The sequence below is a fragment of the Stegostoma tigrinum genome, chromosome 20, assembly GCF_030684315.1.
Source record: "Stegostoma tigrinum isolate sSteTig4 chromosome 20, sSteTig4.hap1, whole genome shotgun sequence".
NCBI lineage: Eukaryota > Metazoa > Chordata > Chondrichthyes > Orectolobiformes > Stegostomatidae > Stegostoma > Stegostoma tigrinum.
In genome coordinates this window covers 16,093,415-16,118,270 of record NC_081373.1, presented here as the reverse complement: position 1 = coordinate 16,118,270, position 24,856 = coordinate 16,093,415, and the positions used below count along the sequence as shown (strand labels likewise).

The window sequence follows — 24,856 nt, the reverse complement described above, 5'->3', positions numbered from 1 at the left end:
GGACATGGTCAAAAATCACATGACACTAGGTTATCATCCAACAGGTTTATTTGAAAACACAAGCTTTTGGAGCTGAGCTCCTTCCTCATGCTATGCCCGAAAAGTCAAAAAGCTTGCTTTTTCAAATAAACTTGTTGGACTACTACCTGGTGATGTGTGGTTTTTGACCTTATCTTACTATCAGCAGCAAATCTGGAAACAGTATAGTCTGTCCCTTCATCCAAGTCATTAACATTGTATGAAAATAGTTGAAGTCACAGCACTGATCCTGTGGCGTACACTATTTAGCTCATCAACCCAAAATGTCTCATTTATCCCAATTTTGTTTCCTATTCATTAGCCAATCCTTTATCTATGCTAACCCTACTGTTATGAGCTCTATTTTGTGCAGTTAGTAACATTTTACATAGCAATTTATTGAATAATTTTGGATTTTCAAATACATGTTTACTGGTTCCTCTTTCCTATCTCACTAGTTGCATCCTCAAAAAACTCTAATACACGAGTTACATTTCATAAAACTATTTTGACTGTGCCAGGTTGTACTATGATTTTCCAAGTAGCTCAATAGTACCTTCTGAATAATATTTCAAGCAGATTCCCAATGAGTCATGTTAGACTAACTAGCCTACCACTTCTAGCTTTCCATCCTTTTCCTTGCTTGAATAATGATGTTACTTTTTCAGAAGATCAGGAAGTTTGGAAGATTACATCTAATCCAGCCACTTCCTTTAGGACCCAAGCATGTCATCTGATTCAGGTCTATAAACATAATTTTCCTACTACATTTTTTTCTTTAATGATAGAGATTATTTTCAGTCTCTTCCTTTGCATCTTCATTTTCTCACATCCTTGTAATGCTTTGAGTGTTCTACTATGAAGATATCTGAAACACTTCTTTGAAATCTCTGCCATTACTTTTCTTCTGTCTTCATTAATTCCCTGGTCTCATCCTGAAAGGAACCAACACTACCTACATGCTTCTATTCTGAAAAAAAGATTTTTGCTGTCTACTATTACACTTCTTGCTGTTTTCTCTCGCACTCCTACTTCCCTCTCTTCATTTTTGTCATCCTTTGCTACTTTCTAAAATTTCCTAGGCTTTTCACCCACCACTAATCTTTATATATTTTTTCTTTCAATGTGATATCAACCTTAACTTCTTCAGTTAGCAGTTGATGTTGCAATTGAGCTATAGGAAGAGGCAGAATAGGCTGGGGCTATGTTCCCTGGAGCCTCAGAGGCTGAAGGGTGCCATATAGATTACAATCTTTTTCCTCGATGGAATACATCTTACTTCTGGGTTATGATTAAATTATTTCCTTTACTTTTGTTTTATTTTCACCCAAAGGGATTTTACAATGTAATCTGACACAAAATCATTGCTCCGTACTTTATTGTTCTTATCCTTTCAAACAAAGCCATTCTACTTCCTTTGCCTTTATTAGAGTCAGAGAGATATACAGCACAGAAACAGACCCTTCAGCCCAACTCATCTGTGGCGACCAGATATCCTCTATATAGACAGTCCTATTTGACAGCATTTGGCCTATATCCCTCTAAACACTTATTATTCATATACCGATGCAGATTCTTCTGAAATGTAGTAATCGTACCAGCCTCCACCACTTCCTCTGGCAGCTCTTTCCATACACTCACCACCTTCTACGTGGAAAAACTGCCCCTTAGGTCCCTTTTCTCTCTTTCCACTCTCACCTTAAACCTATGCCCTCTATATTTGGAGTTCCCCACCCTGGGGTAAAGTTCATATCTACTTACCCTGTCCAAGCCCCTCATGATTTTCTACACCTCTATATGGCACCCTTCAGCCTCCAAGGCTCCAGGGAACACCGCCCAGCCTATTCTGCCTCTTCCTCTCGCTCAAACCCTCCAACCCCGGCATCATCCTTGTAAATGTTTTCTGATCCCTTTCTAGTTTCACAATGTTCTTCCTATAGCAGACAGACCAGAACTGTATATAATACTCCAAAAAGTAGCCTAAACGATGCTGCAGCTGCAACATGACCTCCCAACTCCTAAACTCAATGCCCTGATCAATAAAAGGTAAGCATACCAAATGCCACCTTCACTATCCTTTCTACCTGTGATTCTACTTTCAAGGAACTATGAAGCTGCACTCCAAGGTCTCTTTGTTCAGCAACACTGCCTAGGACCTTACCATTAAGTGCATACGCCCTGCCCCTGTTTGCCCTTACCACTCCTCAGCCCACTGGCCCATCTGATCGGGATCCTATTGTATTCTGTACTCCAATTTTGGTATCATCTGCAAACTTACTAACCATACTTCCTCTTACGTTCACATCATTTATAAAAATGACAAAATCAGTAGACTCATCACCAATCCTCATAGCATACTGCTGGTTACAAGCTTCCAATCTGAAATCAACCCTCCACCACCACCCTCTGTCTTCTACCTATGAGCCAGTTCTGTCTCTAAATGGCTAGTTCTCCCTGCATTCCATGTGATCTGACCTTACTAATCAGTCTACCATAGGAACTTTGTCGAACACCTCACTGAAGTCCATACAGATCTCATCCACTGCGCTGCTCTCATCAATCCTCATTACATCTTGAAAAAATCTCAATCACCTTAGTGAGACAAGATTTCCCATGCACAAAGCCACATTGTCTATCCCCAATCAGTCCTTGCTTTTCCAAATACATGGAAATCCTGTCCTTCAGGATTCCCTCCAACAACTTGCCCACCACCAATGTTAGCTTTACCAGTCTATAATTCCCTGGCTTTTGCTTACCACCTTTAATACATTCAGCACTTCCTCCTCCGTAATATGGACGTTTTTCAAGCGATCGCCATTTTTTCCCCCACATTCTCTATCTTCTATACCCTTCTCCACAGTAAACACTGTTGCAAAATTCTCATTTAGTATCTCCTCCATCTCTTGCGGTTCCACACATAGGTGGCTAATCCTTAAGAGGGCCTATTCTCTCCCGAGTCACCCTTTTGTCCTTAGTGTATTTGTAGAATCCCTTTGGATTCTCCATAACCCTATTTGTTAAAGTTATCTCATAAGCCCTTTTTGCCTTCCTGGTTTCTCTCTTAGGTATACTCTACTAGCTTTATACTCTTCTAGGGATTCCCTCTATCCCTACTGTCTAAACATGACGTATGCTTCCTTCTTTTTCTTGACTAGAACCTCAATTTCTCTAGTTATCCAGAATTCCCTACATCTACCAGCCTTGCCTTTCACCCTAACAGGAACATACTGTCTCTTTGACTCTCATTATCGCATATTTGAAGGCTTCCCATTTTCCAGCTGTTCCTTTACCTGCGAGCATCCAGTCCTTATCAACTTTTGAAAGCCCTTGCCTAATACCATCAAAACTGGCCTTCCTCCAATTTAGAACTTTAAATATTTAGATCTACTGTATCATTTTCATCACTATTTTAAAATTATTAGAATTTTGGTCACTGGCCCCAAAGTGCGCCCCCACAGTTACCTGCCCTGCCATACTTCTCAAGAGTAGAACAAGTTTTGCACCTTTCTTAGTAGGTACATACACATACTGAATCAGAAAATTTTCTCATATATTAACAAATTCCTCTCCCTCCAAGCTTAACACTATGGCAGTCTCAACCTATGTTTGAAAGATCATAATCCCATACCATAACCACCCTATTAATCTCACCGATAACTAAGGCCTCCTTACAAATCTGTTTGTCAATTTCCTGCTGACTATTGTGGGGGGTGTCTATTACAGTCCCAATACGGTGATCATCCCCTTATTTCTCAGTTCCATCCAAATATCTTCACTGGATGTATTCCCAGGAATATCCTCAAGTACAGGAGTAATGTTATCCTTATTCAAAAATGCTGCTTCCCTATCTCTCTTACTCCCCCTTCTATCTTTCCTATTGCATCTATATCTCAGAACATTAAGCTGCCAGTCCCATCCATTCCTGAGCTACATCTCTATAATTGCTGTGATATCCTAGGTGCATGTTTCCAAGCATGCCTTGAGTTCATCAGCCTTACCCATTAAGCCTCTTGCATTGAAATAAATGCAGCTTAATTTATCAAGCCTATCTTGTTCTCTGCCTTGTTCCTGACTGCCCTGACAGTTTGACTTACTCCTTTTCCCAACTGTATCAATTTCAGACTGCTCTTTCCTCACTATCATCCCACTCCTACTAGTTTAAAACCTCCTGAGCAGTTCTAACAAATTTCTCCACCAGTATAATAGTCCCCTTCCAATTTAGGTGCAATCCACCCTTCTCATATAGGTCACATCTACCCAAGAAGAGAATTCAATGATTCAAAAAATGTGAATCCTTCTTTCCTGCACCAGCTCCTCAGCCACACATTCACCTGCTCTACCTTCCTATTCCTCCCTCACTAGCTTGTGACACAAGGAGTAAGCCAGATATTACTCCCCTCAAGGACCTCCTTTTCAAATTTCTGCCTGACTTCCTATCCTCTCTCCTCAGAATCTCTTCCTATGTCGTTACTTCCAAAGTGTTCAACAACCTCCTGCTGGTCCGTCTCACTGGAGATATCCTTGATCCTGATGCCTGGGAGGCAACGCACCATTCTGATGTCTCGCTGTCGGCCATTGATATGTCTGTCTGTGCCTCTGACTACAGACAGTCTCCTATCACAATTGACCGCTTGGGCCCTGGCGTACCTCCTGTTACATTAGAGCCAGTTTCGGTACCAGAAAGCTGGCTGTCAGTGTTACATTTCCAAGAGTCCATCATCTCCTAAATCTTTCAAGAGAGCATACTTGTTCAAGATGGGGATAACCACAAGAAACTCCTGCACTACCTGTCTCTGTCTCCTACATTTCCTGGAGATTACCCATCTCCCCGACTGTATTTTCAATTTACCGCCCTTCCTGCAACTGGCATTCATCACACCCCTGCTCCAATAAATTCCTCATTGCCTCTTACTGCCACTTCAACCAATCCAATAGGATTCTCAACCATTACATTTCCTGCAGATGTAATCATCAGGAACACAGGAACTGTCCCCAATCTCCCATATCCAACAGGAAGAGCATATCACTCTCCTAAAAATCATCTTTGCACTTTAACCTACAGACCCAGAAAATAGAAGTCTTACAGTCCTACATTCTTGCCTTCCAAAATGCTCATCCCAGTTGTGGTCACTTTACAACCATGTCTCTGCAACGGTCATCACATCAGACCTACTTATTTCTATTTACACAATTAATTAATTTGTCTTGCTCTAAATATTTTGTGCACACTCAGATAAAGGATCTGCGTTTCTGACCTTTTACCTTTATTCTACTGTTATTTGCTGCTATTCTATGCCAATTTGCTTGTGGCCCAAGTCAATCCAGACATTATTGCCTCTGTTGTTCTGTATTGTTTTAAATTTAATCCCTAGTTGCTTGTACTCCCTCAGCAGATCTCATCTATCTACATATTCCTTCTATTTATTCACTTTTGTTTCCCCTGCCTGAATTGCTCCAGTAGCACAGTGCCATGGTCAGTTTACTCTTTCTCCCTGAAGAACCTGGTCTTGGTTACACAAGCTGCAAGAACCTTGAACTTTTTAGCTAATCGCAAGAGTTAAAGTTCCTCCAGCACTACCTTCTAGATCCTGAAATCTGCCTCTCCTAAAGGTCACATCCTCCTTTCTCTGGCTACAGACCAAAAATTTGAAGTACCTAGCCTAAGGAGAGTGGTTATCCCTAAAACAAGGAGTCCAAGTAACTTGCCCCCCCTTCCAGATACATATGATGTAGAGGCTCACTCATTCCTCAGGGTTAAATACATAGGCATCTGACCCTCCACTCCAGCTCAGCAACCTGGAGCCAAGGTTCTTCAAGCTGCAGATACTTAGTGTATAGTGGTTGCTATGAATCACATTGGTATCCACTGACTATAGGTGCACGAATCATTTGTCCCACAATCTTTATTATGTTTCATTAATAAGGTTTCAAGTTTAGAAATATTATTCACACTGTTGTCTGCAGCTATATCAAGCAGTTTACTCAATTGAGCTATAAATTTAATACAATACCTGTAACCCTCCTGGTTTAAATTACTGTCTGCATCTAGAATCTTTAAAACGTATTAAACAATCACCTATTTGCTCACTTAAATAAAGCTTTAAAACACTCACCAGCTTGCTGGGGCTAGTCAAAAACTACACCCCAACCACTCCAACACAGAACTCTCAGATGCACCAAATTCCCAAGTTAGCACCCAGACACCAACACACAGTGATGCCACTTGCATTCACAGTGAAATCAGTAAAATCTTTCCTGCATCAAGTTGACGCCAAAAGGAAGGGAACAGATTTTTAAAAGTCTAGACAACAGAGGTCGTTAGCAGGCAGGACCGTGCAGCAAAATCTCCTGTCCAATAACACCTACAGTGCAATTCCATAAAGGGCTGCTCCTGAAAAGCAATCTTCATGCCACCACTTTGATTTATCTCAGTTGTTCTCTGACCTTTTCAAAGCTAACAGCTTTCTGCTTTACGAGTCATTTTCTTTATCTAACCTTCTCAGGCCACAACTAAGATCTATGACTGTTTATCAGAAAATATCACGTTCTCCTTTCCAACAAACTTCGTGGTTTTATCCTCACCTTATAGACCTTGCCAAAAGCTCCATCTCCCAGCTCACCGATGATCTGCCAGACCTCTTCAGGGTTTACGTCTTTTTTCACATGCTCAAATTGTTTTTTCTTCTTCTCTCCACCAATCTTAAAGATCTTCCGAAAGTTAAAGAAGGACATTTTCAGATCCGAATAGGTCTTCTATATCTCCAATCCTAAAATTTAAGTGGATCACTCCTAGACCTCGGCATCACTCCAGAACATTTTCAACAGCATTCAATTCCAGAATGATCACGACACTGAGTTTTAACTCCAGAACCTTCCTGATAGCATGTGGTACTCCAATGAGCTTTTTTTTAAAAACCTGGATCACTACAATCTTTCCACTTCACCCGGAACGACACGAGTTTTACTGCTGATTGCCCCTGTTCTATGGTGGACCCCTTCAGTCGCAGGCTATCGTCCAGAACACTCCCCAAGCCGGACTGTGATCCAATTGACTCCTAACAACCTTGCTCAGTCCGGTTCACTTCTTCTGCTCATCACTTCTTTAATCGCTCTCACTTCTGGGCTTCACTCCAGGTCCTCCAGAGATCTACCCAAATACTGTACAGGTCGATTCCGAATATTCGCCGCTTTTCCTGGGCCAGCGGTTTCTCCCGGCCCGAGCCCCGGGCTCGAGGTGGCCGCCAGCTTCTTAACAGAAGGAACGCTTCTCGATGATCACCGGCAAGAGCCGCCGTTCACGGGCCCGGAATCTTGGTTTCCCACCCCCACCGCCACCGCCCCGCTCGGTACACGCACTACCACTGCCCGTCCCCGTGACCCAGGCTCACCACCACCGCCTCGCGCTCCGACCGTGACCGTCTCCCGAGTGACAGCGAGACTGACCAATCGGCGACAGGCGACCGCGGAGGAGGCGGATCCAGTGTTTGGAACGCGTCATCTTCCGGCATCACCAATCAAGCGGCGATCCCGTGGATTGATCGATTGGTCTAAGGAAATCCTGATGGGCTCCTCAAGGGGATTCGGACTGTTCGTGAATTCATTGCAGGCTTCAGAGTCAAGTTGATTCCATAGGTGACCGTTCCTTAAGGTAGAAAGTAACTCCTTAGGCCTCTCAAATTTTTTGGATAGCGCTTGCCATTTCTTCATCTTTCTGAAATAATCTCCCGAACAGGGCCTGGAGGTTCTCGGCTTTTGTCAATTTAGGCCCTGGTCCTAGAGTTTGAGCCAAGACTGCTTCCGCCTCCAGATCCTGGCAACAATCAGACAATACAAGTCTACAAGAAGGCGCCTCAGCCCATTGGGACCGTACTGGCTGTTTGTAATAGCAAGTGGTGCAGAACCAATTTCCTGTCTGTTCCTCGTAACCTTGCAAATCCTTCCCCTTCACCTAAGGATTCAATTCCCATTTGAACTATTCAATCACGCCTGCGTCGCTCCCACTCTCAGGCAGCGCAACCCATAACCTAAACACTTGCAGAATAAAATAAATCCTCGTTTTAATCATTGATTCTATTGCAAATTACTTTAAATTGGTGCACTCTGATAACCTATCTTTTCATCACTGGCCACAGTTCTTTCCAGCTCCTCAGTCCAGACGTTTCCTCTTGATTTTAAACAACTCTGTCAAATCTCTGTCAATTTTCTTTAAACAGTCCCAAGTTCTTCAATCTATCTGCTGCATTAACGGTACAGTTGACGTGCTTGAGAATAAAAATAACAGAAAGCCCTGGAGAAATTCATCAAGACTTCAGAAGATTCATGTTGGACTTGAAATCTTAACAGTTTCTCTCTCCATAGTCACTACTGAATTTCTCCAGCATCTCCTGTACTCTGCTTTTATCTGACATGCTTCAGTTATTGTTAGAATTATACAGTCCTTTGAGTGTTAATTGCATGTGCGGCAGTTCACCTGCACGCAATGACTTTTCTCCAGATGTAACTCTTCCATTAGATGGACAATCTATATACGATATAAAGAATATAATGAGACAAATTTTAGTCAATAACAATAATGATTAGACGAAAAACTGAATAGATTTTAAGGATTAATTAAGAGAGATAAATGCCAAGGTAGATATTTCATTTTCATTTTGTTTCAACCCTGATGTGATTTTTATGTGGATAGAGTATAGCCTCTTGATCAGTGGTTGTGTTATGGTGAAGCTCATTGCACAATGTTTTGTTTTGTATCTTCACCCACATCCCTCATTACAGGAATCATTCTTGTGAATATTTTTGTACTGTTTCCAAGATCCTTCTGTAAGTGTGATGCTTAGAGTCGAACACAATTTTCCAGGTGAGGGCAAACTAATCTTTTATAAAGGTTAAGCATAGCTGTTAATACAAAAGTAAAATACTGTTGAAATTAGAAATCTGGAATAAAAACAGAAAATGTTGGAAAAACTCAAACGATCTGGGAAAACAGGAGTAGGCAATTTGACCTGTGAAGTCTGCTTCGCCAGTACACAAGATCATGGCTGATATGATTTTAGGCTTAACTCCAATTTCCTGCCTGGCCTCCTTAACTTTTTATTCTTTGTCAATCACAACTCTGTCATGGTGCGATCTTGGGAAAAAAAAATACAGAAAGAATGCTCACTTCAAAACGATGACTAGTCAATGTTCTGTTTCTCTCAGATACACCCTGATCTGTTGAGTATTTTCTTTTTATGCATTGATGGGATATGGACATAACTGGCTGAACCAGCATTTATTTACATTTTTTATTTCACCATAACTTTCTTGCATTGGTGCTCCAAGCCTCTTTTTCTGAAGTTTAGTTTCCAGAATGCCTTATTAACCATTCTCAACCTGACCTGCCACCTTCAATGATTTGAGCACAAATATCTCCATACAACCCACAGTTCTTACACCTCCCTTTAGTAATGTACTCTTTAATTTAAACTGCCTCTCCACATTGTTCCAACAGTAATGTGCAGAATCACTTCTCACTCTTCTTTATTAAATTTCATCTGCTATGTGTTGGGCATTCTACCAACTGTCAAATCGTGCCTAAAGTCCATCACTGTTCTTATCAGAGTATCAATATTTCCAAATTTTGTGTCATCTGAATATTATGCCTATTAAATGGTGTTGGAAGTCCATGTACATCGTATCAATTACATTAACCTAATCTCTCAGTGATGTCATCAAAAAACTCCATCATTTAGTTAAACAGGATTTGCCTTCAACTCAAACAATAACAGTAATTGCTTGGAGAAACTCAGCAGGTCTGACAGCATTGTGGAGGGAAAGCAGAGTTAACATTTTGGATCTGGTGACCCTTCTTCAGAACAGAAGAAGAGCCATTGAACCTGTAATGCTAAGTCTACTTTCTGTCCACAGGTGCTGCCAGACCTGCTGAGTTCCTCCAGCAACTTCTGTTTTTGTTTCACATTTCCAGCATCTGCAGTTCTTTGTTTTATTTTTGCCTTCAACTAATTTTGGCTGACGTTCCTTAATTAATTTTTATTTATGTAAAAGTAACTATCAATTTTTTCCCAGATTATCGTTTCTAAAAGCTTTCCCTCCTCTGAAATTAATCTGGCTGACATTTTGTTAGTGAGTTTTTCTGTACACATTGTTTTGAACAAGGGTGTAACATTTGGCACCTCTGCTTATACCGAGCAGCTAGAAGCAGGTGCAATATTCAAGGTGTAGTGATAAATACCAGAGCTGGGCACGGTTCAATCAGAACCTCATCAAGCTTTTGTTCAATTGCACTTACAACATACCTGCTCTGCACTGGTTGGACCTGTTTAGCTTTACGTTTATTGACTTTCCTGAGCCTTATTCAACATCAATCCTATCTTGTTCGTCACTCCTCAGTAGCACACTGCTATAGATACATTAACTATGACAGATAGTAGATCTATCTCCTGAGTTTTCCTTCCCAGCTGTAGCATTTATTTTTATTAATGCTACAAAGAGTGTGTTTTAGGAAATGAAACTTTCTGTCCTCCCCCATTCTGGGTCTATGTATAATTTCAGTCCCACACTGCCCCCTTGTCTGGCTAGCAACCACTTGGTGTGCTTCAAGGAAGCACGTGAAGATGAAGACCAAATGCTACGTGATTCGACTTCTATGTTCCTAACGCAACAGTTGATCTGACAGGCCTCTGTTCTGTGGGACTAAAATGATTTTTTTATCATTTCATCTGACTCAGCTTCTATCCTGCATTTCAAGATTTCCTTGGCCTTCTGATCACTCTTTTATGACAGTTCATAAAGAATTGCTGATAACTACAAATAAAGTGAGAACTGTTTTATTGAAATCGGACAATGACAGGGTAGCAATGGGCCCTGTGTGGATAAAATAGTTGACTCCAGCCCCAAGCGAAGTTTAGTAGGTGCCATGTGATGTGATTCTTTGGTGAATACTAGCCGAGAGAATTCTGACTGTTACTTTGTGAATGTGAGGTGTAGAATTCGTGGGCTAATCCTGCCTCCCTTCCACTTATCAGCATAAAGGTATTAAAAGAGTGACTATAGGAATGGTAATGTCAATTAAAGGTAAAAAGGAGAAATTGTCTTGTAGAGAAAGAGGCAAAACTGACGTCTTGAATGGCTATTTTGCATCTGTCTTCACAGTAGAATGGGAAGGGTTAAGGGTACTAGCGAGGATAATCATAGGGTGGAGATAGCAGAAACTCTGACCGCAATCTTTCACTTCTCATTGGACTGAGGATTGTACATGGTAGGTGGTAGCATACTGGTAATATCACCAAGCTAGTGATCCAGAACCCAGGCTAATGTTCTGAGGAACAAAACCAGAAATTATGGAGAGTTGCTGGAAATTCTGTCTCCACGCTAAAATCTCTGTCCTTAGCCTGCTACAGTTTTCCATTGATGTTCAATGGCAGTTTGAGTAGAGTACCTCCCTTTTCAGTAGGCACTTCATAATATCCTTGGAGATTTTCTAATTGTTTCTTATCCCAGTATGTCCTAATTTTCTCGCATGTACCTGTCCTGCCCTCCTCCAAATCAAGAAAGAACCCAGATGCAGGATGTGGGGAACAGAACCCAGGAGTGGAATGTCGAAGAATTAAAGCCTGGAGGATCAATAGAGGATGGGACCACAGATCCCGGGAGAGGGGGATTTCAAGAGAGTGGTGTGGATGGAAGGTGGAAGGCTACAGCCTCATTTTAGGGAGAGTTGTGCTCAAACCAACCTATTTAATCTTGTGTTGATTGAAGATTGTTTTAGTTTGCAGCACTCCACTGGACTTCAAAGCAACTTAACCAGGAGCAGATTTGACAGTGAACTGCATTTTTTTGATTTCCTCTGGTTGAAATGCAGGTGGATGCAGTAGAGGCTGAACTGTTCAGTTTGGTGCATCAGCGATTATGCAGGGTGACCATGCAGAAGAGTGTGCAGAAGTACAGAAGAGTGAGAGCGCAGAAGACCCATTACCTAGCATGTTGTGGGGGCTGGACCCAGTACATGGAGTATTTGCAAAACTCTACATCAAGGACATCCTGGAACTTAAAAATTCCTGTACTGTTCCAGGTGAGTCACTGGATTAGCAGTTTATTTAAATAAGGAACGTGGCATTCACAGCTCAGTCTAGTACTGAGTTACATACAGAATAAAATTCCGTCTACTCTTTTAAACTAAAATCCCCATGAAACATTCCCCGGACAGGGCCACATGGGGTGAACACAGAGTAAAGTTCCTTCAACTCTTTTAAATGGAAAGTAAAGCTCCTTCTGCACTGTCCACAACAAACACTCCTAGGACAGGACAGTATACAGTTAGATACAGAGTAAAGCTGCCTCTGCGCTGTCCTGTTAATAACTCCCAGGACAGGTACAGCACAGGGTTACATACAGAGTAAGGCTCCTGGTCCTATTTTAAACTGAAAGTAAAGCCTTGTCTACACTGTCCCTATCAAACACTCCAGTTTAGGGACAGCACAGGCTTAGATATGGAGTAAAGTTCTATCTACTCTTTTAAACTCAAAATAAAGTTCTTTCTCCGCTATCCCCATGAAACATTCCCAGCATTAGGGTAGATATAGTATTGAGGCAGCTTCATTCTGTATCATCAAACACTCCAAGGACAGATACACTATTGGTTTAGATGCAGACGAAAGCTGCCTCAATGCTGTTCCCACCAAATCATGCCAGGGCAGGTACAGCACGGGGTTAGATACAGACCTCTACATTCCAAGGACAAGTACAGTATGAGTAAAATTCAGAGGAAGCTTTGTAGTCTAAATTTCCAGACTCTTGCCTAGATTAAAGGCTGAAGATGGCCCTCTGGTGTGTAAATCATATATTGCGGCAACATCACCCTGATCTGAAAATCTGTAGAATGCATAAAATTTATTTTTATCTTTAATTGATAATTTTGTTGTGAATCTTTTCAGCTGAATCATGTGATCATTCAGCACCAAAGGAGGCCATTGTAGCTATCACAGCTGTTGAATGAGCTCCCCAGAAATCGCAATCCCTAGATCTTTCTCTGTTGTCCTGCAGATTTCTTCTCCTCAGTTAGCTGGTTCCTTTTTAAATTCAGTCACCTTTTCAATCTCCTTCTACTGTAAGACACCTCATGCCAAATCACAGCGAATCATTCATAAACAGTCTTCCCTTGTGAGGCAAATTGATGATGTGTGCTAATATCATTAAACTGGTAATCCAGAGATCCAGGCTGATGCTTTGGGGACATAAGTTTGATTTCCATCATATCAGCTACAGTAATTTCTTTAATACTACTTTCCTTACAAACACTACCTTCTTAAAGTTCCACTTACTCACTAAACCTTTGCATCTTAATTACTTAAAGAAACTTGTATCTTCCTCTGTAAAGACACACACATAGTAATTATTGAGTTTTTCTGCCATTTCTCTATATTCTATCAGAACTTTTATGTCTCTTTTATGACCATGTAATGGACCTACATTTGTCTTTGCTAATCATTTCCTTTTACATATCTAGAAGCTTTTATGGTCAATTTTTATTTCTTGTTATTTATTTCCACTGCTGCCACCTTTTTCTTCATAGCTTCATAATTGCCCTTATTTAGATTTAACACCGTAGTTTCAGATTGAACGATATAGTTTCCAGACTGAATGGAATATTCCAAAATACTCTGATCACTAATCCCTAAAGGTTCTTTTACAGCATGATTATTAATTAGCCCTTTTTTATTGCACAATACTGGGTGCAAAATAGCCTGTACCTCATTTGGGTCATCAGCATATTGCTCCAGAAAATTACCTTGGTCACATTCCTGGAACTTTTCCTTCGCAAATTTGGAGTTCATTGGATTTACCCAGTTTATATATGGATTGAAGTGACCCATGATGACTGCATTTTCTTGCTACATACGCCTCTAATTTCCTGACTTATACTGTTTCCAATATTGTTATTACTTTTTGGTGGCCTATAAACTACGTTTACCAATATTTACCGCCCCATGCTGCTTCTCAGCTCCACCCAAATAGATTCGACACCCTCTTCTCTGGATTGCAGACCATCTCTTACTAATGTACTGATCCCATCCCTTATTATCTGTAACATCTAATCTCTCTTTCTTCCTAACAGTTAAACATTCTTTTTCCCAGTCTTGGTCACTTGGCAGCTATGTCTCCATATTGGCAATTAAATCAAACTCTTTTACTTTCCCCCTCAACACTTACATCATCGATAAATTTCATCCGCCTGTGCCAATTTATTTCACTAGAGGTGTAAAGTTGGGAGGGAGTTGCCCTGAAAGTCCTCAACATTGACTCTAGACCCCATGAAGTGTCATGGCTTTAGGTTAAACATGCCAAGGAAACCTTCCTCTGATGAATCAGTTCTCCTCCATGTTGAACAACACTTGGAGGAAGCACTAGGATGGCAGAGGTGCAAAATCTACTCTGAGGGAGGGATTTCATTGTCCACCATCAAGAGTTGCTCGACAGCAGCACTGCTAATCGAGCTGGTTGGGTCCTAAAGGACATAGCTCCTAGACTGCATCTGTGGCAGGTAGTGAGGGAAGCAACAAGAAGGGAAAACATGCTTCACCTCATCCCTACCAATTTGACAGCAGGAGATTCGTCCATCCATGGCAGTATCGGTAAGAGTGACCACTTCACAATCCTTGTGAAGATGAAATCCCAACTTCACACATAGTGTTGTGTGGCACTATCACTGTGCAAAAAGACTTTGAATAGATCTAGCACCTCAAGACATGAGGTGCTGTGAGTCATGAACAGTAGCAGAATTGTACTACTGCACAATCTGCAACCTCATGGCCTGGCATATCCCCACTCAACCATTACCATCAAACCAGGGGATCAATCCTGGTTCAATGGAGAGTACGGGAAGGCATGCCAGGAACAGCAGCAGGTATACCTGAAGATAGCATGTCGACGGGTAAAGCCACCAAACAGGACTATTTGTATGCAAAACAGCATAAGCAGCAACTGATAGACAGAGCTGAGCAATCCCACAACCATTGGATCAGATCTAAACTCTGTAGTCATGTCACGGGGTGAGAATGACCTAGTGGTATTATCTCTGGACTGTTAATCCAGACACCCAGATAATGTTCTGGGGACCCAAATTCAGATCCTGCCATGACAAATGATGAAATTTGAATTCAATAAAAAAATCTGAAATTAAGAGTCTAATGAAGAGTCTAATCATTGTTGATTGCTGGCAACAAAATACACCCGGTTCACTAACGTCCTTTAGGGAAGGAAACTGCCATCCTTGACTGGCCTGGCCTACTTGTGACTTTGGACCCACAACAATGTGGTTGACTCTTAACTGCCATCTGAGTAATTAGGGATAGGCAATAAATGCTGGCCTAGTCGGCGATGTCCTCATCCCACGTATGAATATAAAAAAACTTGTTGTGAATGATGGTGAACAATTCAATAACTCACCTAAAGGAGGAGGCTGCACAAATATCCCTATCCTTATGATTGAAGAGTACAGTACATCAGTGCAAAAGATAAGGCTGAAGCATTTGCAGCAGTTATCAGCCAAATAAGCCAAGTGGATTATCCCTCCTGGCCTCCTCCAGCAGTCTCCAGCATCACAGATACCAGTCCTTAACCGATTTAATTCGCTCTACGTAATATCAAGAAATGGTTGGAGGTTGTCGGCACAACATCGTGGGCTGAAGGGCCTGTTCTGTGCTGTACTCTTCTATGTTCTATGTTCTATGCATTGAATAGTGAGAAGGCTATGGGCCCTGACAACACTCCAGCTATTGTACTGAAGACTCGTGCTCCAGAACATGTCAGTCGCCTAGCTGAGCTTTTCCAGTAGTTACATCACTGGCATCTCCCTAATGACATGGAAAATAGCTCAGATTTGCCTTGTACACAAAAAATGATACAAATCTAATCCAGTCAATTACCATCCCATCAGTCTACTCTCAATCATAAGTAAGGTGTTAGAAGGGGTCATCAAGACTGCTATTAAGCAGCTCCTACTCAGCAATAATGTGCTTGGTGATGCCCACTTTGGTTTCCATCAAGGCCATTCAGCTTCTCATTCATTCCAGCCTTGCTTCAACCGTAGACAAGAGAGCTGAATTCTCGAGTTGAAGTGAGTGTAATAGCCCTTGACATCGACGCCGCGTTTGACCGAGTGTGGTAAAAAAGGAGTCCTAGCAAAAGTGGAATCAATGGGTATCAAGGAGCAAACTCTGCACTAGTTGAGTCATACCCGACACATAAGAAGATGGTTCTGGCTGTTGGAGGTCAGTCAGCTCGGCTCCAAGACGTCCCTGAGTTCCTCAGGGTAGTGTCCTACACCCAACTATCTTCAGCTGCTTCATCAATGGGCTGAAAGTGGCAAGTCACATTCATGCCACTCAAATGCCAAGCTGTGACAACATCCAATACCTTTAATATTCAGTGGTGTTACCATCACTGAATACCCCAGTACCAACATCATTGGTGTTCTCATTGACCTGAAACTCAACTGGACTCACCACATAAACGTAGTAGTTACAAGAGCAGGTCAAAGGTTAGGAATACTGCAGCAAGTAAATCATCTCTTGACTCCCCAAAGCCTGTCTACTATCTACAAGTCACCAATCAGAAGCGAGATTGGATACTCCCCAATTGCCTCGATGCATGCAGCTCAAATATCTCTCAAGGTTTGACACCATCCAGATCAAAGCAGCCACTTGATTGACAACACATCCACAAGCATCCACTCCCTCCACTACCAATGTTCAGTAGCAAAAGTGTGTACTATCTACAAGATGTACTGGAGAAGTTCACAAAGATCCTTATTCAGCGCCTTCCATGACTACTTCCATCCAGAAGAGCAAAGAGAGCAGATGCATGGAACATAGAACAGTATAGCACAGTATAGTCACTTCGGCTCACGATGTGTGCCAAACTTTTACCCTAATCCTAAGGTCTATCTAACTTCCACCCCTACCTTATACTGTCATCCATATGCCTGTCTAATAGCAACTTAAAAGCCCCTAATGAGGCCAATTCTACTACCCTCTCCGGCAATGCATTCTGTGCCCTTAACATTCCCTGAGTAAAGAACCTACCTCTGACATCTCTCCTATATCTGCCTCCACTCACTTTAAAACAATGCCCCCTTGTAATAGCTACCTCCGCCCGAGGAACAGGTCACTGGCTGTCCACTCTATTTTTTATCTATTTCTGATCATTTCGTACACCTCTATCAAGTCACCTCTCATCCTTCATTGTTCTAAGGAGAAAAGCCCTAGCTCTCTCAACCTTTCCCCGTAAGACCTTCCCTCAATTCCAGGCAACATCCTGGTAAATCTCTTCTGCACCTTTTCCAAAGCTTCCACATCTTTCCAGTAATGAGGCGACCAGAATTGGACACAGTACTCCAGATGTGGCCAAACCAGGCTTTTGTCTCACTGGAGCATAACTTCACAGTTCTTGAACTCCATTCCTCTAGTAATGAAAGCTAACACACCATATGCCTTCTTATCATCTCTATCCACCTGGGTAGCAGCTTTCAGGGAATTGTGGACGTCCCTCTGCTCTTCCACGCTGCCAAGAATCTTTCCGTTAACGCTGCATTCTGCTTTCAAGTTTGACCTTCCAGAATGGATCACGTCACACTTTTCAGGTTTAAACTCCATCTGCCACTTCTCAGCCCAGCTCTACATCCTATCAATGTCCCTTTGTGACCTAGAACAGCCCTCCGCACTGTCCACAACTCGACCCACCTTCGTATTTTCCACGAGCTTACTAATCCACCTTTCCACTCCTTCATCCAAATCATTTACAAAAGTCACAAATAGAAGAGGATGCCGAACAGATCCTTGTGGTACACCACTCGTAACTGAGCACCATGTTGAATATTTTTCATCCGCTACCACCCTTTGGCTTCTAAAGGTCAGCCAATTCTGAATCCAATCTGCCACAGTTCCCCGTATCCCATGCCTCCTTATCTTCTGCATGAGCCTACCATGGAGAACCTTATCAAACACCTTACTTAAACACATATATACCACATCCGTTGCTCTACCTTCATCCACGTGTTTGGTCACTTCTTCAAAGAATTCAATAAAGTTTGTGAGTCATGATCTACCCCTCACAAATCCATGCTATCACAAATTAAACTGTGCCTTTCCATGTGATCATAAATCCTATCTCTTAGAGCCCTTTCCAATAAATTTTCCACTGCTGATGTAAGAAATAAGTGTTCTCTGAGAGGAAAGATTAGCACAGGTATTTTATTCTACGAAACCAATGGATCAGATCAAAGCTTTCAGAACAGCAATTGTTCTCCAAATGTGTTACAGCAGTTCAAGACACTTAGCACCACCTCAAGGGAAGTCAGGGATGGAACTAAATATAAGAATGAAAATTAAACCACATACCTGGTTTTCTCTTCTTATAAATACATGGCAACAGCACCACTTGCAAGTCCCTCCTGATGCTACTCATCATCCTGAATTGTGTTGCTGTTCCTTCACTGTTGCTGGGTCAAAATCCTGGAATTTCCTCACTAATGGTATAGTGGGCCAATGTGCAGCGTGTAAACTGCAGTGGTTCAAGAAGGCAGCTCAACAGCACCTTCTTAAGGGGGAATAGAAATGGGTAATAAATGCTAGCCAGCCAGTGATGCCCACATTCCATGAATGAATAATAAAAAAGCCTATATCTCCCAAAATCTGCTGTTGTTCCCCTCATCATCTGCAAAATTTGAAATTTTGACCTGTATGCCCAAGCCCAGATCATTATATGTGTTAAAAAGATGAACTGACCCCTGAATAACACCAAAGTATGCTTGCTTCCATTCTAAAAAACAACCAGTCACTGCTACTTTCTACTTTTCATTCCTCAGCCAATTTTACATCTATGTAGCCATAGGCTTTAGTTTTACTAACATGTTTATCATGTGGTCCTTTGACAAATGCCTTTTGAAAGCCCTAATTCACAACCCCAACTACATTATTTTCATTGAGATTCCCCCCATCTCTATTACTGTACCTAAAGAACTCAACACAATTTGACTAATATTGATTGTCATTTATTAGTCTCCACATAGAGACTATATTTGAAACTATGATTGCCAGTATTTGAAACTCTGCATTTGCTGATTAATTCTTAGTTCCCTTTATTTGCATAGGAGTGTTCTTCTATAAAACCCATCCCATCACCAGGGTGGATATATTGGGTACAGTTGTCCAGAAGCGGGAGAGAGAGAAATTTGTCAGTTTTGGAGGTTGGTATTTCTGAATAGACTTTGTGTATTTATTTCCTCACTCTGTCCTCATCAACATGAGGGCACAAATATTCTGCAGGAGAGTCAAACATCACAGATGCTGGAAATCTGAAATCAATCAAAGTGCTGGATATACTCAGCAGATCAGGCAATATTTATGGCAGAAAACAAAATTAATGATTCAGATTGATGATTTTTCACCAGAATTGCCTGCTTTATGGGCATAGTCCCATGTTAGAACCTGAAACCCAGTAGTTTAGTTCTTAACTCCCTGAGAGTTGAAGAATTAAGTGCCCCCTCCCACCCTATAAGACCATGTGAAATAAGAACAGGAGTAGGCCATTTGGCCTTCAAGCCTCCTGTGACGTTCAATAGGATCATGGCTGATCAAACACTCCTAATATCCAGTTTGCTAGATTTTACCCTAAACTCGATTGCTTGACAGATCAAGAATCCACCTATCTCAGCCTTAAATATACATGGGCCGCTAGGGTCACATGAGGTTCAAGGAATAACTGTAAATTAAACAACTAGTTTCAGGATTGGAATTGTTGTCCAAAATGACTCTGTTATTGCCTGTCCTGCTCGCTCACTAGCTGATCTGCTTTGCAGTGGATGATGGAACTGGAGTGATCAGCTGCTTGTGCTGGAAGAAACAAAGAGCATCGGAGAATATAAAACCAGGTATGTGGTTTAATTTTCATTCTTACATTTAGTTCCATCACTGATTTTCACTGAGGTGGTGCTAAGTGTCTTGAACTGCTGTAAAACATTTGGAGAACAATGGCTGTTCTGAAAGCCTTGATCTGATCCACTGGTTTCATAGAATGAAACGCCTGTGCTAATCTTTCCCGTCAGAGAACGCTTGCTGTTAGTGAGGGAATTCCAGAATTTTGAACCTGTGACAATGAATAAACAATGGGTACTGTTCCTCCAACGGTACAGTTGATAGTACTATTAACAACTGCACCAATAACTTTGCTGATGATCGAGAGTAGCCTGAATTGTTGGTAATTAGCCAGGTTAGATTTGTCCTGCTTTTGTGGACAGATCATACCTGGGCAATTTTTCACTTCATCTGGTAGCCACCAGTGTTAGCTTTACTAGAACAGCTTGTCAAGGGTGCAGCCAGTTCTAGAGCACAAGTCTTCAGTACTATGGAATTCATTGCCACAGAAGGCTGTGGAACCCAAGTCATTAAGCATATTTAAGACAGAGATGGATAGGTTCCTGATTCGTAAGGGAATAAATGGTTACAAGAAGAAGGCAGAAGAATGTGATTGAGAAACATATCAACCATGATTAAATGGTACAGTAGATGTCATGAGCCAAATCACCTAATTCTGCTCCTATATCTCATGGTCTATTGTCAAAATGTTGTCATGGCTATAGCCTTTACATATCCCATGCCTTCAGTCATTTCTTGACATCATGTAGAATAGATTGAATTGGCTGAAGATTAGCATCCATGATTCTGGAGACCTCCAGAGGATGCTGAGATGGAACAAATTCTGGCTGAAATTGGTTGCAACCGCTTCAGGCTTGGCTTTTGCACTGATGTGCTGAACTGAGCCATTACTAAGGATGCAGTTGTTTTAGAAGCTTTGTCATCCAAGTAGTCCTTTAATTATCCACCACCATGCATAACTGAATTTGGCTCTTCTGAAAGCTTTGATCTGATCCATTGGTTTTGTAGAATAAAATGCCAGTGCTAATCTACCTGCCAGATTCTCCTACATTTTGCCTTCCTCCCACAGCCTCATCCTCCTTTGGTCTGAACCTCCTGGAGGAACTGAACAAGATCACTCAGCTGGAACAACGTAACTCCCAGCTGGATCTAGGTGATATCGTCCATGTCAGAGGCTGGCTAAAAGATTATAGAGAGCAAAGAGAAATCAATTCCACCAGTGTATGTGAGTCTATGGACAAGGGGCAAAGAGGGCTTGTGAATGTGGGAGACAAAAGTTTGTGCCCGTAGGAAAATGGTTTGCAAGTTGTGCGGGTGAAGCAATTGCGCATGTGGTGAGTGTGTGAGAGCCTGTACAGTGGGAGCCTTTGTGTCTTCACCCATAAGTTTGTGTTTTAATGAATGTGGGAAGCTCCCAGAGGTCAAGTTGTGTTGCTGAGCCCAGTGTCAAATGGGTTTATGTTGCTAGGCTCAGGGCCTGGTATTGAGAGGCTGGGCACGGGTTTGAGTGGAGGTTGAGATGTTGGGCTTTGGTTCTAGTCAGTACAGGCTGGCTCTGACTGGGATCCCTGATTTCTTTAATGTGTTCTGTTTCTTCCAGCTAAGATTGCTGATCCCGTATTCAGTGCACAGATTGCTCGGATGCTGGAGCTCCCATATTTATACCGAAACTTTTATGATAAAACTTTTGAAATTCCAACGGATTCACCTGAACCAAAGTAAGAACCATCACAGCAGAGGGTAGAAAGAGTGAAGTAAGTGAAAGATAGCAAGAGGAGGTGTAAAGGGATTAGTTATAATAGATGCAAGTCTGGAGTTTGCATAACAGAGTAAGTGCAAAGTGACAGGAGGGAAATGAGGGAGCACATATGAAAGAGAATGGGATGAGTGATGGAAGTGTATGGAAACTGAGAGGGAGTAAACAAAGGCTCAACTTGCATGAACAAGTCAATATTTTGCTGTACCCAGTTCTGTTTGTTTGCTATTTGATTCTAACCAGTTTGTTCACCTTTCATTATCCATCTGTTTTTGCTAATACTGCCTCCTGTTAGGCAACAGGGAGTGAAGACCCTATCACTGCAAAGGAATATCAAACAGTTTCTCAATCAAACCAGAGTGAAGAATTTCTACCAGCAGGAACTAGAAGCCATTGATTCACTGGTCTGCATCGCTCAACAAGACCAAGTGAGCACATATCTACAAGAGCACTCAGCCCAAACCTTACAGGTGGGTGGACAGGAATAGAAGGATTACCTAACATATTTTTGAGATGTTACAAACATGTTCCCTTTCTCTTTTCATAAGTAATGTATCCACTGGTTTATATTAAAGAAAATCCCCAGTGTATCAAGACAGATTCATGAAGTTTTTCAGGGAGCTGTCTGTGCTCTTCAGGAAGAGGGAATTATCTTCCAGAAAGTGGCTGGACCCAGCAAGCTTTACCTGGTAAGCATTAGGCTAAATCACCAGCAAAGGCTGAATTCTGATCTCTTTCTCTCACTAATATGTTCAATCGCTTAATCCTATACTTCGGTCCCACCATTCTCCCTCTATCTCTCTCTCTCTTTCTCTCATTTATCCTATCCTCTCCTCCCCCATGTTCACATTCTCCCACTCGATAAAACTCTTCACAAAGTTCAGGTGCTACTTTATTAAACTGCGCTCACAATTCATTAATCTAATCTTGAGCCTTTAGACCTATGAATATCTTAGCAATACCCATAATGTTGAATTTGCCGTTCAGACCACTGGCGAAGATCACGGGCCCAGCTCAAGTATCTATACGTCTCTACTGGTGACCAGTCTCCACAAATCATTGCCATTGCCTGGTCAGTCTCTGTCCCACCCTCCAATCCTAATGAATATCATTCAGCTGCTACTTAAGTGGCTCCTCCAAAATTATAGTTTATAATGTTGTCGTAAAGCTGACCACTCACCGAACTTACAACTATTGATAAATGCCAACTCAATAACTTATCCAAATTTAGATTTTTGATGTCACATTCTCTTTAGGCAAAAGAATTGTTGATTGCTAACCCTTGACTTCTGAATTCACTATAATGAAACACCAATTGCTGGCCCTGGAATTCCTGGTTTTACTAGTGTCAGTGCCTCGAATATATCAGGGTTAAAATTGCATCACTGCGTCAAGCTGAGCTGCAGGAGCTGGGGTACAGTGGAGGGTGTTAGTAACGCTGACTGACGTATTAATGGCCTTTGATTGTGATTGCCCTACAGGTGACCGATGAGGCGAAGGAATTACACAATGTGACACTCAGAATCATTCAAGATGACTCCGCACGACCAAAATGTGAGTGATGCTGTCTCCTCAGAATCTTGTTGCACTTGTTAGAGTCTCTTCAGTGTGTAAACCACTGGGTCAGCGACAGAGTGAGGTGACTAATACCTATGTGGGATGGATGATAATGTGATAATTATTGCTTTTGTAAAGCCCCTTTAAGGTACAAACAGCATGCCAGCAAGTTTCAGAGATGGAATCAGATAAAAGTGATGTTCCCTGGTTTATGAGGTTACGTTGCCCATGCTCAGCATCCCACTATGTAGGAAATATATACTTACTGATTGAGCTGGGCATCTTCTGAACCCCGCAGGATTTTTCTGCAACCCCGCAGTGATATGTCACTTTCTGATGGTTTTGAGTATGTGACCAACTAGTAGCTAGTCTAATCCTGTCGTCACTGACTACTAAAGGATTGGTTACAGTGACATTTTTTATTACAATGTGTTTTTCTCAGACACTTTGGGAAGAACATCTTTAAACTTCATCCACAGAATTCTATTGAACGTAGTGGGAATGAACTGTCCAGGGAACTTGATACTTGTTCACTGCAGAATATGATGGACAGCAGCTCTTGTGAAAGGGAAAAGGTGATTGTTAACTGAAGGGGTATAGGGAACAGGTACAGAGACTATTCGTCAGAGATTTACAAATATCAGACTAATAGGGGAGAGGGTAAGATGAAAGAGACCAGAGACCACAGAAGGTAGGATTCTGAGTGCTATACCAGTCTTAGTAGGTTCTCGTTACCTTCAATCTATCAGAATGTGCTTCTGCTAGCACCCGGTAATAAATTCCTTTTCTGTTTGCTGTAGATGTTGATAAGGGCTGTCCTTTCCTTCACATCGTGAGCTGTGTGCGGCACAGTTACAGTGCGTGCGTTAGTGAGGCCGCAGTTCAGAGAGTGCTGGATAGATTGGAGTGCAACAGTGAAATAATTAGCACCATGGACCGACACTACACAGCTGCCTGACTGGGGTACAGCCCAAGAACCCCCTGAGGAGTGGGACAGCAACTATGACACTGATAACAATATGTATTTTGTTGAACTGAGCCAGGAGTTGTGAGCTTGATTCGTAACCTGTATCTGTGATCACCCAGGGTGCGACCATAACCCAGGATGTGTGAAAATCCGCCCTGTTATCTACAAGAGTAGCAGGGAATGTATCACAAATCAACGAGGAGTTTTAATCCCTTTTTTCAGTAAATTTCAGATAAAAGATATAAGTAATTTGACAAAAATTTGTCCATGATTGTGAACTAATTAAAAAACTTGCATTTATTTGTACATGGTATATTTTACTTCCACATAGCATTGCAACGTCTTTCAAAATGACTGAATTTGACTGAACCCCAGACATTATTGTTTTAGAGGAACATACGATTTATGTTTTAAAGCAGGATTCCACAACTAATAATGAGACTAACCATCAGAATATCTGTGCTTGGATGGTGCAGGTCAGAACCATGTGGCCAGGTAACAGTACTGGCTTTGCCGCAGCTTTCGGAGCAGAAATTACTTGAGTATTGTGGGCACAGATAGCCAGTATTATTGTGGACAAGGTCAGTGAATGAGATGTTATGACTCAGTCAACAAGTGAGAACTTTG

The 24,856-nt window shown here is 41.7% G+C and overlaps 2 protein-coding genes across 5 annotated transcripts in view; one reads left to right on the top strand and one right to left on the bottom strand.

Annotated features, from left to right (window-relative positions):
• Positions 1–7,351, bottom strand: part of slka (STE20-like kinase a) — a 161,078-nt gene extending 153,727 nt beyond the window's left edge. For all 3 annotated transcript variants that reach the window (XM_048550836.2, XM_048550837.2, XM_048550838.2), the window contains exon 1: positions 6,601–7,351. In XM_048550836.2, the coding sequence (XP_048406793.1) occupies positions 6,601–6,750 (150 nt within the window). In that variant the 5' untranslated portion in view covers positions 6,751–7,351. The remainder of the gene's footprint in view (positions 1–6,600) is intronic.
• A 157-nt stretch (positions 7,352–7,508) lies between these two features.
• stn1 (STN1 subunit of CST complex) lies at positions 7,509–24,529 on the top strand. 2 transcript variants are annotated; one of them, XM_048551459.2, is made up of 11 exons: positions 7,510–7,666; positions 8,794–8,875; positions 11,879–12,088; positions 19,166–19,261; positions 19,874–19,945; positions 21,019–21,174; positions 21,550–21,667; positions 22,001–22,175; positions 22,281–22,394; positions 23,187–23,259; positions 24,063–24,529. In XM_048551459.2, the coding sequence occupies exons 3-11, from the start codon at positions 11,926–11,928 to the stop codon at positions 24,218–24,220; spliced, it is 1,125 nt and encodes a 374-aa protein (XP_048407416.1). In that variant the 5' UTR covers positions 7,510–7,666; positions 8,794–8,875; positions 11,879–11,925; the 3' UTR covers positions 24,221–24,529. The 2 variants fall into 2 exon arrangements, with proteins under 2 accessions (XP_048407417.1, XP_048407416.1); XM_048551460.2 differs by lacking the exon at positions 8,794–8,875 and having other exon boundaries at positions 7,509–7,666.
• Positions 24,530–24,856: the final 327 nt, after the last annotated feature.